Source organism: Lygodium microphyllum, chromosome 12, assembly GCF_053477565.2.
Source record: "Lygodium microphyllum isolate KBCC chromosome 12, Lygodium_microphyllum_v1.1.10, whole genome shotgun sequence".
Classification (NCBI taxonomy): Eukaryota; Viridiplantae; Streptophyta; class Polypodiopsida; order Schizaeales; family Lygodiaceae; genus Lygodium; species Lygodium microphyllum.
The window spans coordinates 146,498,204-146,511,742 of record NC_141146.1 but is presented as its reverse complement, the minus strand read 5'-3'; the positions used below and the strand labels follow the sequence as shown (position 1 = coordinate 146,511,742).

At 41.6% G+C, this 13,539-nt stretch overlaps 1 protein-coding gene across 1 annotated transcript in view; it reads right to left on the bottom strand.

Moving 5' to 3' along the window:
* The window catches only part of LOC148028414 (magnesium transporter, putative (DUF803)), a 148,770-nt gene that overhangs the window by 120,662 nt on the left and 14,569 nt on the right, over positions 1-13,539 (bottom strand). The window contains exons 3-4 of the mRNA XM_087690219.1: positions 8,836-8,965; positions 8,320-8,408 (exon numbers count right to left, since the gene is read on the bottom strand). Of these exons, the coding sequence (XP_087546345.1) occupies positions 8,320-8,408; positions 8,836-8,965 (219 nt within the window). The remainder of the gene's footprint in view (positions 1-8,319; positions 8,409-8,835; positions 8,966-13,539) is intronic.

The following is a 13,539-nucleotide window of genomic DNA, read 5'->3' as shown; positions in this document are numbered from 1 at the left end:
CTCAAAATAATCCAATCCTGCTCTCTGGGCAAAACCCTTGGCAACATGCCAAGCCTTATGCTTGTCCCGAGGAGCCATCTGCAAGATACTTGGTCTTATAGACCCACTTGACACCAATCACCTTCCGCTGCCGAGGACGTGGAACCAACTCCCAAGTCTAATTTCGCTCGATAGATCAAGCTCATCCTACATAGCATGTCTCCAAACATCCTGTGAAAGAGCCTCATCGACTGAAGTGGGCTCACTGTCATGAAGAATCGAGGTCATAAGAGCATAGTTCACACAAAGTGAAATATCCCACTGGGCCTGTAAACGAGCTGATCTACATGGACCTGTAGTAGGAGTAGCAAGAAAATGGGTAACACCTACATCCTCCATGATCCGCGGCCACCGATACCACTGAGGAATGTTGAGAGGCTCATCATGTGGCGAGAGAGGCTGTAGAGCCTTCGGTACCTGCAAAGCACTTGTCTCGGAAAGGGACTCCCCCTCACTAAGTGAAGGTACATCCTCGTCCAAAGGAAGATCCCCAGCTAACAGTTGTGCATTCCCAAAAGGCTGGGGGGATGCAAAAGGGGAAGGGACTCTCTAAAGGAGTAGAGGAACCCGTCGGTGGTGGTAGGGAAGCTGGAGTAGGAGGAGAAGGAGAAGGAGGTGGTGATGGAGGGAGAGAAGAATAATGGAGGGGTGTGGAGAGGTAACCTAGGGGGGAGGAGAGGTATAGAGGGCAGGGGAGGGGCAATCGACGACGAAGAATCACTTGCACTAGAACCATCGATCGGATCCTCCAAGGCCGCACCCTCGTCGAAGATCACATCCCTACTCACCCCAATCTTCCGTGTCGTAGGATCATAGAGCGGATAGCCCTTCATGGTAGTGTTATACCCCACAAAGATGAGCTTTCTCGACTTAGGGTCGAGCTTCGCCTTCCTCTTCTTCTCGTCCACATGGATAAATGCATTGCATCCAAAGATGCAAAAGTGAGACAGAGAAGGCTTTCATCCAAAGAAAGCCTCATATGGAGTCATGTCCTACAAAGCGGAGGTAGGAGAACGGTTGCAAATGGGAACAATAGCCGCCACTGCCTCACCTCAAAGGGAATGGCCTTTGTTGCAGGTTTAAGAGGGGGAAAGCAAAAGAAAGGGAAGTCGAAGGCTAAACGACAAGAGAGTTCTTCAAGTACTGACTCCGACTCCGAGAAGCCTAAATGCCCATATTGTGGAAAGGGGATACATCCTGAGGAGAAATGTTGGAAGAAGTTCCCTCACCTTCATCCGAGAGTGCACGATGGAGCTAAAACATCCGAGCCTTCTACGTCTACTCCAGCGGTTACCCATGGGCCAAAAAGGCCTTGGCTGCTTGGTAGTGGAGCTTCTAGTCATACGACACCACGATGTGATTTGTTGGAAGATCTATATCCTTCTGAGGGTTCCATCACCGTTGGTGACATTGTATCGATGCTTATTCATAGTGTTGGCATTTTGCCTTTATTTCACGACCGCATATCGAGTTCCCTTTTACAAGCCCTTTATGTTCCGGATTTGGGCTTTCCACTTCCCACCCTCTCCTCCGGTGGTTCCCTCATGCTCCCTATCCCTTTCAAAGGGGAACGATCTTAGTGATGTGGCTGTGAATTCCCTAGCCCCTAGTATTTCAAAGGGGTTTTCCCAAGATCGTGAGGAGCTTCTTCATCGGCAGCCTTCATCAACGAACTTCATTGACATTGGCATTCCTCTTGCCACCCCAGGATCTGTTTTTCCCTTGGCCTTGCACATCCAACATTTAAAAGGGAGTGTTAGCAATCATGATTGTCATGCCTTGTCATCTCCTGCTTGTGAGTCTCAAAGTGAGTCAAGCAAGGACTTTAGGAGCTTTGGCATGTCTATCACTTGTTTTGATGGAGGAGGTAGCTCATTCTAGAGCAATCAATTTATTGCCTTTCAATGCATTTTCTCCTCCGGTCAGGATTTTGTGTGCATTTTCCAAGTAATTTCTCCATACATCAGTCTGTCTCACCTAGCGGACATTGTCCACTATTTCTGAGATTTTTTTAAACACATCTAGTATTTCTACCAATGTTAATGCTAGTCGGCCACTTTTTTGGCCCACGTTGCTAGTCAATAAATTTTGGGGTTATTTGGCTATTTATAGCCTTCCCCACTCAATCGGTAAATCATCTCCCATTATTTCCTTGCAAGTTTTGTAGGTGTACACTCCAATTCCATCATCTTCCTCCATCTCCGGTGTTGCCGTTATCAACAGCCTCATCTAGTGCCCTCACTAATGTTGTGGGCCATGTGCATGGACTGATCGATCCTCTTTCTATATTCAGCATTTATTTCTTGTTCAATGTACATTTCTTTCTTCTTTTCTTGCAGTCTCTCTCTCTTCCTTTGTCTCTGCGTTCATGTTTCCTTTCTGCTACACACTCTCGTAGGCACCATACCAAGATGGAAGCCTCCCCTCTAACCTCAAGGATACTTCATACTTAAGCAGCATGGAGAACATCTGTTAAGCTCACTGGTGTTAATGATGTATAGGCTCGTAGAGCATTGACAACTCCATCAAACTCCAAAGGGAGCTTATAGAATACAACCCCCACTAGATGAGCTTCTAGAAGAGTGAATTGCATGTGCCAAAGTCGATCTTGCACCTGTGTAACACGAAGTAGAAATGACTCAATGGTGTTCTTTAGCTCAAACTTCATCTGCTAGAGCAAACCATAGAGGGTCACACTTCACATGGTCAATTGAGCCTCATCCAACATCTGTAATTTCTCCCCCACCTCTGAAGTTGTCTGTCATGAGAACATGTATTTTTGAAACCTCACTTAACATATGCATTAATTCTTAATCACATGATTAAGTTAATGTTGCACATGTGAGGTGCAACTAGGGTTAAAGTAAATTTACGAGCTCTGGACCTAAAGAAATCACGGAATGTCAAAGGCAAAAGTTGCTATAAGTTATATCACACAGGTACTTGGTGGTATCTGATGTCAGTTGTTGGCCTAGATCATCCGTTTGGCCATAAGTGTCAGTTAGTGACACTAGAGAAGTGGCATTTAATGGTACCTAACGCCAATCTGATGGTCAAACATGGTGCAAAGACACTCGGGAATGGAAGTTGCCTAGCCAATTTAATTATTGGCCAGTCATATTATTTTTCAAGGCACCAAATTAATCATTAGATTAATTTTTAATATTTTAAGGCTGAAAATTAATATTTAATTGTGAAAAATGCTGGAAAAACCATTTGGAAAGGCTGCCACTTGTGAAAAATGCCCATCCAAGACTGAAAAACGTCTTTAGAGGCTGGAGAGAGGCATTTCTATAAATTCAGCTTGCAAGAGAGAGGGAGGGGAGGCTGCTGATCTGATTTGCAGCCATTGGAGAACCTTCTGAGGCAGCCAGGGGCAAAAGAAGACCAATCAACAGCAGGAGACAACATCTACAGGCTGTTGAGGCAAGGCAGCAGCAGTAAATGACTGATTTTCTTCAGTTCTTTGCATCTACATGCTGTTGTGGCAGGGCAGCCACTGCACTTGACTAATTTTCAGTCATTCTTCGCGACAAAACTCTGAATTTTTCTCTCTATAACTTTCCCTCTCATCTCCTAGCCATTTGGACCCTTGAAGGCTGAGAAATCGCAAATTTCTCTACTGTAAACTCTAATTTACAGCAGAAATTAGAGTTTAGCAGCAGCTTTGGGAAGCGTGCCAGAATTTGGAAGCTCCAAGACTTGGATTCAACAAGGCTGAAGGTAAATTTCAACTGAATTCAAGAGGAGGACTAGCCAGCCATTGAATTTGGGGCATTTTCATCGTCTATAAAGTAGGTGAAGGCCAATTGAGTGCCCCAATCAAGGGGCAAAATAGATTGAAGACTTGCTGGTCACTTTGGACAACAAGGGGAGTTGAAATACTGAAAGGGATTGGGAGAATCCCATTGTAAGTCAACTTTTTCTTCAATAAAGCTGAAGAAATACCAAAAGGAGCGCCAATTTTGGGGCCAATCGGGTATGCATTGTCCAAGATCAGTAGGTAAATTTGTATTTTCAGATTTGCATTTATTGTTTGCTGCTGTAATTAAGTTGTAATCAGTGATTTACCACCCATCCACAGAAGGAAGGCTGGTTTCACTGTCCTACAGGAGGTAACCGCTAGAAGGACCTCTTTAGAAATGCACTTGAGAAGAGTAGAGTAAGCACAGGTATAAGCCATATCCCACATAAAGATCGCTTCCTCGTATTTGTCGCGGTCCCAATCATTTGGCAAAGGAGTTGGAATCCAGAGATGCACAATAGCTCCTGAAACCATGTACCATAGGCCATAGGCACTTAATCACAAACCATGCTTTCATACGGCACTCAAAGTTAACTAATCGAGATCAAAAATTATCATTAGTATAACAGGAAGGAGGTGCCATTGGAGAGGATAAGAAGTGAAGGAAAGAAGATAGGTACAAAGAGAATACATCCAAAACACAACACAAATTGCCCTGATCAAGGGTTTCACACACAGGTTCGAATGAGAGCTGATCACAAAAACAAGGAAAATCTGATCAAACACAGCCACAGAGGGTCAAAAGGGAAGTTTACAGCCAAAAATACTGCCAAAGGCCTAGAATAACTGTAGCCCAGCCTGCAAACACAACGAATGCAGAAAACACACGTGCTGAACATAAAATGCAGACTGTAATAAATGCAGGACAATAAGAAACGGGTCATAGAAGCCCTGCAGAAACAAAACGCAGCAGCATTTCTTCTTCAGTGGCTGGAGGACCTGTTCACACCTGTCAGGTGGTGATCAGGTTAGCAGGCTGCAATCAGCATTTATTAGCCACCAGCATTATTTTATTCAAGTTGGCCAGCATTTTCACCTCCTATTTGACCAGAGTGGCCAGTCTTTGGCGCTTTCTAATATGTATAGCAAGATGATTGGCTGCTAACATCATCACAGGATTATCTTCTACAGGTTTCAAGCACACTCCAACATTCAAGACGCCTCCGTCCTCTAGTGCTAATATTTGTCTTCAGCCTGATCTGGTGTCCTCATTGACACTTTGGACTGCATGCAGGCCTGATCAGTCCACTCTTTGTATTCAAATTTCATTTAGATTCGGTGCAAATTCATCACTCCATTATCTTCTTTCATTGCAGTCTTTCTCTTCCCTTCTCTCTCCTCATTCATGTTCAGTCGCACACTCTCAGATGATATCATAGCCAAACAAGAGGACTTGGAGACTCTAAGAAGAGGAGACCACGCTCTGTTAGCTGATTGGAGCAGATTTGTCACTAACAATGCAAAGTTGTTACTTTCTTCAGGCCTTTTACGAAGTTGTAGACCATCTACAACTCCTTGTAGGATGTACCTGATTTATCCTCCATTCACATAGCATGGCACCAAATGCAAATGTTTTAATGTGCTTGCAGGTCTACAAGAGTTATGGAGTACCACCAGTTCAATGCATTGGATGATTCAGACGAGCAGTCCATCTAGTCTTCAAAGACAAGAGTTCTCACCAGTCCAACATCACAAAGAGTGACACAAAGAAAGAAGATCCGGGCCACATTCCAAAAAGGAACACCACTTTGACACGTCACAAAGGTCAGGGCAGCCTTCTCCCCCATCTGCTGCTTTACGTGCTTCTCACAGGTCCTATACTTCTGACCCTCACATAGCCATTATGGCACCCTCGGTACAAGTGTTGGTCCTTCCATCATTGCCAAAAGAAAATAGACTTGATGGGTCAAACTACTCCCTCTCGTCTTGCAAAGTGGAGAGCATTCTTGGAATTTGTTACCACCCCTATTCCTCATCAAGTGGAGGATCCTAACACTGGTGGTACAATGGACCATGCTACCTTGCGGGATTCAACTCAACTCTTAGCTCGATTCTCTCCTTTCAAGAGTTTGCAAGATTCTGTTCTTGTACATGACACATGTGCACAAACTTCGGACCACTGCGGAGGTGTGGACAAAGCTCTCTTCTCTCTACCATCTAGAGACCTTTGCCCACCACATCACCCCAGAGAAGAAACTCCAAATGATCTCTATTCATGATTCCCCTTCCATGAAGGATCACATCAATAACATCGAGGATATGCGTGATGAGCTTGTATCGCTTGGTCAGACATGTCACAGAGAGAGAGAGAGAGAGAGAGAGAGAGAGAGATTTCAAAAGATAGTGGCAAAAGATAATAACACTCTCATTGATATTGAGAGTACAAGTTCGGACCTTATATAAGCCAAAGTACACACCCCACTCCCTTGACCACCCTTATTAAATGTAGGTAGGTGTAAGGTGGTATTCACACCTGTACACACCCTATCGTGTGTTCACATACTAGAGCTACAAAATATCCAACCAACCCTCCTTCAGAGCAAAGGCAAGTGAGACCCTAACAACAAACAAATTGCCACCTTTCACAACATCCCTCCTATCTTGGAATACAATGTAACTAGCATACTAAAAAATGCATTTTTTTTAATTGGACTTTTTGAGTTCATGGTCATATTGGTTGCATTATAGGATTATTATTGTGGCAAGTGGCTTCTATGCTATCAAACAGTGTTGTTATACATGATGTGGTTGCTTCATAGCTTAAGGTTTATTCACAGAACTTCTCAGCCTAAAGCAAGCTACCTTTTTCTGATAGTAGCAGTGTGCCTTTTGCATTCTGCCAAAGGCCACTTGCACATTAAATATTCTCTAATTCAAACCCTCATTAAGAAAAAAAGAGAGTTTCTTCTGCTGTACATTTAAATTTTTTCATTATTTGGTCCCCATCTTCATAGTCAAGCACTAGGGGGCAGCTGTGTATGTCTTATACAGCCAGGCATGTGCTATGTGCACATGGACCTACAGTCCAGGCTGCACTACAGTTGACTTTTTCTTTTTTGTTGGTGGTGGTTTGGTTGGGGGGGGGGGGGGGGGGGGGGGGGGGGCGGGCAGGGCGGGCAGGGCGGGTACAGTGGGGGGACCTCATGACTAAAATCTTGTGGTTCACTTAGTGTTTGTGACTGTTGACTTGTTTTATATACAAAGCCACACTCTCATGCTCATAAAACCCAACTGTATTCTGCACAGTATTTCATAAAAAACAATATCTCTACTAACTCCTAGCTCATGTATAATAGGGTTATAATATCTATATTCCCTCTGCTGAAGAGAATATCCAACAAATACACATTTTTCTACTTTAAAATCTAATTTACTGTGCAATTCATCAATAATATGCACATAAGCAATATATCAAAATACTTTTAGATGGGGCATATTTGGCTTTTTACCCATAAACTTCTCTTCAGATATCACACCATGTATAAGATCAACAATGGGTATCTTATTCATAATGTATACAACAATAGCAACTACTAAGAAAAAGGCATAATTTAAAATGTGTTCACAAAGCTGCAGTGCTCAGCTCTGGGTAGGCTGTCCAATAGTAGTGAAACAATTTGACATCATTTAGGAGAGCTCAAAGTTTTGAGTAGATGATGCAGAGCAGCAGACAAGTAATTGGTACTAGTGTCATCAAAGATTCAATCGACAATGGCTGGCACAATTAATCAAGATATTAACACTGCACTGAAGATGATGGCAACTGAAGGTTGACAACTGACAATGTTAACATTAGTGAGGCAAGTTACGCAATTGGTGTTGACATTGATACCTAGGTCATGTGGGAGTGTCTGCAAATCTAAGCCTGGTGTGACAGCATGGCAAACTCTGAGTCTGTTGATATCTAGCCATAACATGGCAAGGGAAGCAATCCAAAATGCATTCACGGAGCTGGAAAAAAGTGTCATATTTTGACACAGACCCCACAGGCCCAAATAACGACTCTGAGAGACATGATGCTCAATATACATGATGCTGTGATCTGCAGTAATGTGGGAATGAAAATTGTTGGACAAGCAGGGTTTGTGAAGGACATTCCACACTGGACAACATTTACTGTGTTACAGTCATAAATCAACGAGGCAGGGCAGACAAGTAGCAACAGATTTCCTGTTATCTGGATTTAAGGAAGGCATTTAACAACCCCAAGTTGCCATCAGTTATAAGCTATGTGGTTGGCATTATGGTGGGTCACGTAAAACATTATTACTACGTCCCTAAAGAGACCTTTCAGTCAGCCAAATGCCAGACAAATGCATATGAAACTTTTTGTTCTTGTACCAAACAGATAAAGATGAAGGCAATGCTGAAACAAGTCAATGACAACTTCAGAGATTCTATAAACATAGAGTCAACTCCTTAATACAACATTCAATATTGAGTCTTCAGCAAAAGATTCCTAAATTGGTACCTACAAAAAGAAGAACTGCCCAAAGGATGAACCACATTAATCGGAAAATATGCAGATCTGAAGTCGCTTGCTCCTCCCCAGCCATACCAACACCTGTAACACCAAAATCAATTGTGCCACAGAGATGATAAAGTTTACCAAAATAAGCTGCACCCATGGTAATAAACTTTTGCAGAAACAACTTTCTTGAAATTGTATGACGCGAGAAACCACTACAAGCATGATTATGCCTCCTCTGCAGGCAGGCCCAAAAACAAGTTACAAAAAAGATACGGGGGGACTGTGTGACATTTGTAGAATATTATGCAACATAGAATCCATTGTCACAATAATAATTGAGCTGCAGCTCTACTGGCTATAACACTTATTTTGGCAACCATCTATGAAAGCTCCCAAGAGGCTGAATAATCAGCAGCTGAAAGTGTCAGTAGAAGTACAACAATATTTCTGTTCAAACAAGATAACTCTACCAAAACATATTCATATTCTCAAATCATAGTTAGTCAATAATTTTACTTACCAATTGTTCCAACACCAGCTAAAGCTACACCCAGCCAGTCAAGGGAGTTCATTGTCTCGTGCAGATAGAAATGGGAAAATATTGCCAGTATCGCCAAACCACATCCTGATACTGGCTGTACAACTGAAACCTGCCCATTTTTTAAAGCAAAACATGTCACTGAAAGGAACCCGTGTTTCTCAAATGAATTTCATGGGGAAAAGAATCATGTGACAAACACATTGCCACAACAATACTGCTAACCCTATCCTCAGACCCTCTCTTGAACAGCCAAAGCAATATATTATTTTGCATGAAATTCATGTACCATGCATACCTTCTAGCTTCAACAGTAACATCTAGACTACAATTTATTGTTGGAAGTCCACACAGCATCAAGCAAAAGACAACGCATGCACAAACTCTTGCAATGGCAAAGTTTCCAGAATAAAAGAACATGCAATAGATGAAAGCATAAGAACTGAAAGAGAAAGGTGTGCACAATCCTTTTTATGCTTTAACCACACCTGCATAAAACCAGTGTGATCCTCATCAGATGATCTCATTGAAAGAGTTTCAAGAATAAAAGAACACGCAATAGATGAAAGCATAAGAACTGAAAGAGAAAGGTGTGCACAATCCTTTTTATGCTTTAACCACTCCTGTATAAAACTAGTGTAATACTCATCAGATGATAATAAAGATTATTGGAAACGATGGGAAGAGACATGCATTGTTGACGACCAATGTTCTACAGGTAAGACCAACAGCTAAAACCAATCACTAGATGAGTTCTACAAATGTTGAAAGAAGGTAAAAATTTTAAAGACTGTATGTCAAATGATACACACAATCTTTAGATATTTTACATCACTACATATACTGGGCAAAATCAGGCAGCACAAGGGAAAGTATACCCATGCAAAAACGTTTGGAAAACTTCTGCTGAAAATTTTGCCTTGAATAACCAAGTAGGTCAAGAGACCAAATACTCTAAGGATCAGTCTCTCAATATAGCAAACAATTGGGGCATGTTGTGTAACCAACCTTTTATACATCGACAATCTCAAGATGTATTGGTTCAATGATTCACATTAACTTAATGCTCACACACCTTGATATGTGAATAGTATACTCCTTGGGTATTTAAAAATACATTGAAATGCTCATCTTTTCATTCAAGGGTGGCCAATGGCCAGAAATGTTGAGAGAGAGGCATATAAACCCTATGTATGCAAGGGTGGATAAGGGTAGATGGGTGTGAATGGACTAGAGGGTAGGGGAAAACCCTGACCCTAGCCATCTAGAGGCTATTTAAACAGCCAAGAGGTCACTCTCAGTGATGTGTGAGAGTGTACCAATTGTACTCCATAAGCAATTGAATAAGCAAGATTTTCTTCTTGTACTTCTTAAGCTCTCTTCTCCCTCTTGTGCACATTTCTTGTCATGTTGCAAACTCTGATTCCCAACATGGTATCAGAGCCATCTCTGATCCCTTCAACTTCCCTAAACCTCAACTCAACCTAAGTACACAAGAAAAGCTTCATTTTCCCATCTTGAACTTTCAATCCCCATAGCCAGCCAGCACCTACCTCCATTGGAGGAGCTCGTGTGAGCAAAGGAGGGCATATCTTGCCTTGCCTCCTTCTAAAGATCTCTTCCTCAACTCGTGCCGCAGCATCCTGGCACAAAAGACCTTGACATTGTTGGAGCAACAACACGGCATTGCAGAAAACGCAAAATTGGCGCACTTTCAGACAGCGTGAACTTTTGAGCTACAGCATAGGCAGCACAAGGCCCAATCCCTTGAGCCACCATAGGGCTTTGATAGCCCCCCTAGTGGGCTATCCTCCCACAAGAGGGCTCCTCAAATCTCTGACCACAAAAAGAGATCTCTATCAAACCCTAGCTGTGATTCCTGGCAGCCATAGCCAAGAAGATTCAAGCTCTCCTATTTTCATTTTTTTCACTCTAGGAATCATTAACTGTGATAGAATCACTAAAGCATATTCTTTGAAGCTTGTTCCAAATCTGGGAACGGCTCCAAATCTCATGGGACGTCAGTGAGCTTACCAGGAAGCCAACTTTCAACCGGTCTTCACTCAAGGATCTCACTAAGCTTGACATTAGTGTTTCTAAACACTATTGATTAATCTTCTAATCACTTGCTTGCTCGATATTTGTTAAATTTGGTATAAACACATTAACCATTGTCCTATCCCTCATCTCATCTTGTAAGACATTACATTTGAGTTTGCCACTTATTAATCATTTCATTTACTTCCACACTTATTGGTCGTTGTATAAAGGACCAGACACTACCATTTCCTAGAGCAATCGGTAAGACCTTCCTATCATGGCCATGGCCTATGTCGATGTTAGACCTCAAATCCATTAGTTCAATGGAAAAGACTTTCATCCATGTCAGGTATTAGTGAAGTATAAAATGATGGAATAGAAGTACTAGCCCTTTATCAAAGGGACCAAGGTTATTGATCCATCAAACCCACTTGATGTAGAAGATTATGAAAGAGCCCAGGCTTTAATCATGCTTCATCTAGATGAATCTTTTATTCATCACATTAACCAACTCTCCACTGCCAAGGAGAAACGGGATGAGCTTGAAAAGCTTTATGGGGCTAAAGGAAGATTGAACTTTTTAGCTTGGAGTATAAGCAAGGAGAGGACCTAAGTAAGTTCATCTCACACATAAAGGGACTCATAGCACAGCTATCCTCTATTCAAGCTCCAATTCATGATGAAGATGCTATTGCAATTCTCTTGAAAGCTGTAAAGAAGGTAATCCCAACCCTTCTAACTACTCTTTTAGATATCCCTAATCCAACCTTGGAAAGCACCATCCAATCTTGTTTAGATAAGGAGAAAAGAAATCAGAAAGAAAGCAGCACCAATCAAGCATCTACTTTGACAACCCGTGAGTAACTCTTAATTCATATTGTCTCCACCAAATGCTCCTTTTGCAATAAGAAGGGACATCTTGTAAGCAATTGTTGAAAAAAATATCCTGAAAAAATGAAGTGCAACAAATGTAAGAAGACATGGCATATTACCATTAAATGTCCTACCATCCCTAAAGTACCAAAAGAATTGGAGGCTAAACAAAAACACCTTATGACCGACTTTTCTAAATGTATAAATCCTCTACTTATAAGCACTCTTGTAGCCTAATTTATAAAGACATCCCATTTGTTTGAGGAGGAAAACATTAACATGTCTCGTATTCCAATGCCACTTTGGCATTAAGGAGGGCTGTTGAGAGATAGGCATATAAACCCTATGTATGCAAGGGTGAATAAGGATAGATGGGTGTGAATGGACTAGAGGACAGGGGAAAACCCTAACTCTAGCAATCCAGAGACCATTTAAACAACCAAGAGGTCACTCTCAGTGATGTGAGAGAGTGTACCAGTAGTTGCACTCCATAAGTAATTGAATAAGCAAGATTTTCTTCTTGTACCTCTTGAGCTCTCTTCTCTCTCTTATGCACATTTCTTGTCATGCTACAAACTCTGATTTCCAACAAGAACGCCCTATAATTACGATTGGTTCATCTCACAAATGACATGCCCAAGAGGAACTAAAGTTCAATCCAATGATCAAATTGACCAGAAAGTCCAAATGACTACGATTTTTCCACTCAAGTGGTCAAATTGACTAGAAGCCCACATAATGAGTGGTTTCAAGAGTTGAAACCGGATACTCATTATCAAAGAATCAAACCATGAATCGGTGAACTTTTACAATGGAACTCTCCTAAATCCAAATTTGTCGACTCCTAAATTTTAGGAGGTTACCATTTTTGGAGGTTACTCCAACGAAAATTCTACTCACATTAAAAGCTCCAAAATTTTACAAGGAGCAATAACTATATCAAATTCTCAAGTAGTTGAGAAATTTTTAGAGTTGAATGTTTAGAAACTTCTTTCTCTAGAAAATTTACATGTGGCATCTAGAATACGTCATGTGTCATTTTGAAAGCGAGAAGTGCCCCTAACGTGTCATTTTGCTCAAGACTTGTCATTTTCAATAGACATTTGCCTTTGCAGCCTCCTCTTTACACTTTTGAGCACCCAAGATTCACACTAAATATTAAAGGTCTCTTTCTTCAATTCCACAAGCTCTAGCACTGAAATTTTAGCCACATGCTATGTACACACTATCTATTAGTCATTCAAAAAGCACTCTACACAACTTCGTCAAATCAAAGCCTGAAAGAAGAAAATCAGCTTGCTGCTCAGACATATGCAAAAATTAGGGTTTCAAAACCCTGAAACCCTAATTTTCAGATTTGCAGCAAATCAACCCCATTGTATATGGTTCACACACTTTATGCCCATGGTCTGTTTCAATAAAATCCTACAAAGGGGAGGGGCCAGTTCCCCTCTCATCGTGGTGTTGTCTCATAAGCCGATTCGGCTTTTCCTGGACGTTGATATAACTTCCTTTCTTTTAAGCATCACTTTGTACTCAGCTTCACAACTAGAAGTAGCAACTAGGGCGGGCTTGCTTCTTGTTGAAATAGACATGAGTGTTTGAGCAGCTTGTCCAATCAATATTTGTGAATCCATGCACAGTAAGTAAAGAATCAACCTTGTAGAAAGGGCCTAAATCTTGGGTGCCTCTAAGGTATCTAAAGACACACTTTTATTGCTCCTTAATGATGAACAGAAGGATTGTGCATAAATTTACTCAACTAGGAGATTT